General features: G+C 35.9%; 1 protein-coding gene across 1 annotated transcript; it reads right to left on the reverse strand.

Annotated features, from left to right (window-relative positions):
• Window positions 1-405: 405 nt before the first annotated feature.
• Window positions 406-2,507, reverse strand: LOC141655369 (protein FAR-RED IMPAIRED RESPONSE 1-like). Its single transcript, XM_074462454.1, has 4 exons — window positions 1,679-2,507; window positions 787-1,284; window positions 485-562; window positions 406-437 (listed from the first exon to the last, which is right to left on the reverse strand). The coding sequence occupies exons 1-4, from the start codon at window positions 2,505-2,507 to the stop codon at window positions 406-408; spliced, it is 1,437 nt and encodes a 478-aa protein (XP_074318555.1).
• Between the last annotated feature and the right edge of the window lie 1,346 nt (window positions 2,508-3,853).

A 3,853-nucleotide genomic window follows, 5' to 3' on the forward strand; every position in this document is an offset into this window, starting at 1 on the left:
GCTATTTGGTGATCCAGCTAATTGCTACCCTCGTTCTAGCAGACATGAACGTCTGACGCGAAGGTGTCCTCGAGAAGGTCAAAGCTTTTGTTAGCAACAAGGACAAATTGTGGAAGGAATTACAACAGAAGCATAAATTGCCCCGTGCCAATGTGAAAAAATAACAATCCTAAGCTAGTTGTTAACTTTTTGTGGGAATATTGCCTTGCCTATGTAAACATCTATTTTATACTTGGTATCATTATCAGTAGACAGTTAGTTTTTGTGTAAACAATGTTAGCAGATCCTTATTGGTAGCTTTCAAGATTCTGTCAGACAAGGTGTTTTAAGAAAAAATATTTATGTTGTTAATAGATGGTGCAATAATATTTATGTTATTTTCCCAAACTATGTTATAAGGCTTTACTATAGATGAAGTGTAACTTTAATCGCATAATCTGTAATTATAATGAGATAAAGTGTAATTCTGATAATACAATCATACCAGTTGGCTTCCTGGCAGTTTGATGCCTAAACACAATACGAAACATCATGTTGTACCTCGTATTTTGCTTAGACATCCCTAAAAAAATGTACTGATTATTAGGTATTATACTGATTATTCTAAGATGTCATCTTCTTCATCTTCTTCTTCTTCTTCTTCTTCTTCTTCTTCTTCTTCTTCTTCTTCTTCTTCTTCTTCCGACGATGACTTTGACGATGGTGACAACGGTGGGTGCTCTGCGAAAGGATTAGGGCAGTTCCTTTTGTCATGGTTAGCTAATCGCTTACAATTTTTACACATACGTTTTGGCTTCCTTGCCAAGGCAACTGCTTTTACCTTCACCGACAACATTCTCTTTCCGCTTCCTTTGTTTTTGGATTGCTTAGGCGGCAAAATGGTTATCTCCTGACTAGCAGAACAGCCAAGAATTTTCTCCAACTGTTGTTGTTTATTCAATGGTGATCCTAAGGGTGATAGTTTCTCCTTAAACTGTCTAATTAGACTAGAAAAGTTGTCGACATCATCCTTCAATTTGCCCATGAGCATACCAACTGTCTGATGAATCTCTGACCACATTACTGACATCGCAATCTGTTTTCCATTTATTATATCAACGTCCTCAGTTGCTTCACCATTATAATCGAACATTTTAGACAACATTGCATCTTTACACCATCTTTTAACAACACATTGTTCTGGAATAATCTTCACTCCGTTCGATGAGTAAATCCATATGACATGCCGGCAAAGAATGCCTTTCCTCTCAAACATTCTGCAGCTACAAGTGGCTTTCAATGTATCTAGATCATCAATATAGAGTAATATGTTAGTTAAATCGATCGAGAAAAAAAGTGTGAGTGTAATACACTAAAGTGTAATTCTAACATGCATAAGTGTAATTCTAACCTAAGCATAGCGTGTGAGATAGACCTTACATAACACAAAATATAAATTGTAATTTTAAAAGACAAAAGTGTAATTGTAGCAGCATAAAGTGTAATTTTAACACATAAGTGTAATTTTAACAACCCAAAGTGTAATTCTAACAAAATAAAGTGTTATTTTAACAGAAAAGTGAAATTCTAAGCAAACAAAGTGTAACTTTAACAGATACAATGTAATTTTAATGAGACAAAAGTATAATTTTTACGGATAAAAGTATAATTTTAACAAACAAATCCTACAGAATGATACCTAGGCAGTATATGACCTCATAATTTCTGTCCCTGCTTGCATCTCTTACAGTGGTCACCTCTAAAGAGTCACACTCAGAAAAACGTCTGCTTTTACAAGTATCGATTGAGTACTTGACCTCTTCTTGAAATTTTTCGAATACTCTATGACTGTACACTTGCGCCCCGTGCATTTCGATAGCTAGATGCGTTGATATTATAGGGAAAGTGTGTCTGTTACAGTTGTCAATCTTTTTCTGTGTGTGTCTTTGCTGGTCCATCGCGCTGTCAAAACGCATCGAAAACTCAACTAATGTTCCCGACTTGCTCTCAAATCTCTTAAAAAAACTATTTTCGCTCTCTGATCTTTGGGTTGTTCTCATAACACCCCCCATATCTAGGTCCCTAAAATGTGCCATAACCCACTGCTTCCTTTTAGCGTACATTTCTTTAAACCAGTCAATGTTATTAACCATGTGTTCTCTGCTAATTTCTTCCAATTTTGCATCGAACTCTGCCACTTCAATGTCTTCATCCCATATTATGACATTCAATTTCTTTACAAAGACAGAATAATCCTCTCTCGTCACTCCATACTTACTTGACACTTTGTTCATGATATGCCACATACAATATCGGTGGCGCGCTGTCTTGAACACCAAGGGCACCGCTTTAAGAATATCAGGATCCTGATCGGTGATGATATAATTAGGCTCTTTCCCACCCATCGCAGCCAAAAAATGGGTGAAAACCCATTTAAACGAGTCTGCATCTTCATGAGCAACCAACGCTCCACAGAAAGTGACTGATCGTTTATGGTGATCAACCCCAGTGAAAGGTGTGAAGGCCATGCCATACTTATTAGTGGAATACGTCGGATCGAACGACACTGCATCCCCAAAAACTGAGTAGTTCCTTCTAGCGATTCCGTCGGCCCATATAGCTTTACTAAGGCTACCGTCAGAATCAACATCATAGTCAAAGAAGAACCCTGGCCTATTAACAGCCAATTCCTTAAAGTGGTCCACGAACATCTGACCGTCCCGTTCATGAATGTAGCATTTTACATCTCTGTGAAAGTTCTTAAAATCATTTAAACTAGCTCCGATGTTTTCAAACCCATTAACATGCTCCTTCAAAATTTTGTAAGTCTTCGTTGCTCCTATCTTCAGCTGTTAATTATTGACAATCTTTTAAATGTATTTGAAAGTGTAACTTTAACGGCTAAAATAGTAATTGTAGTGTCTCCTACAAAAGTATAAAGTGTTATTTTAACAGACAAGTATAATTCTAACAAAATAAAATGTTATTTTAACAGACAAGTGAAATTCTAAGAAAACAAAGTGTAATTTTAACAGATACAAGTGTAATTTTAATCAACAAAAGTGTAATTTTAATCATCAAAAGTGTAATTTTGACGGATAAAAGTATAATTTTGACAGACAAAAGTGTAATTTTAACAGACAAATAATATTTGTAATAAAAAAAAGTAGAATTCTAATGACTCAAACAAAGTGTAATTCTAACCACTGTAAGTTTAGGAAGGCGAAGCTAACTTCAGCAAACCTAGAATACTCACCCTTGAATTATAAAGGATTATCATTTTGTGATAGTCTGTTATGTTGCATGCCAACTTTTGAAACTCTCTATCTCTGGCTGATACGAGTTCATGGTTGTGGCCACTGTGGAATTTGTCAATTATTAATTCCTCATTCCTCTTAAACAGCCTAATCCTCGCTTTGCACCCAACGCGCCTGACTTTGTGTCTCCTTCCTGAGTCCTGGCGGCCACTACACTCCAATTGTCCCTTATGTTTGAACCCCTCTAGGTTGCAAACCAACAGTTTAGATTTTATTTCCTCGCCACGCCATCTCTTAGTCGTGTACTTCCGCACACCAAGAAACAACATAAATTCTATAAAATGTCACTGCCTCCTCTATTTCCAGAAATTCCTGACCAACATAGGGGGTGAACTTATCTTCAACGTCCCTGCAAAATTCTTCCTCGTTCGGTTTTCGTTTTCCATTGTGCTTAATATTATCTATCAATAGTACAATTATTATCAATTGTATTCCTAACATCTTAAAGTAACCCATGTATTTGTTAAAATTATAGCTTCGTTAGAATTATACTTTTGGTTGTTAAAATTACACTTTTGTCTGTTAGAATTATACTTTTTACTATTAGAATTACAGTT

This window comes from Silene latifolia, chromosome 5, assembly GCF_048544455.1.
Source record: "Silene latifolia isolate original U9 population chromosome 5, ASM4854445v1, whole genome shotgun sequence".
Classification (NCBI taxonomy): domain Eukaryota; kingdom Viridiplantae; phylum Streptophyta; class Magnoliopsida; order Caryophyllales; family Caryophyllaceae; genus Silene; species Silene latifolia.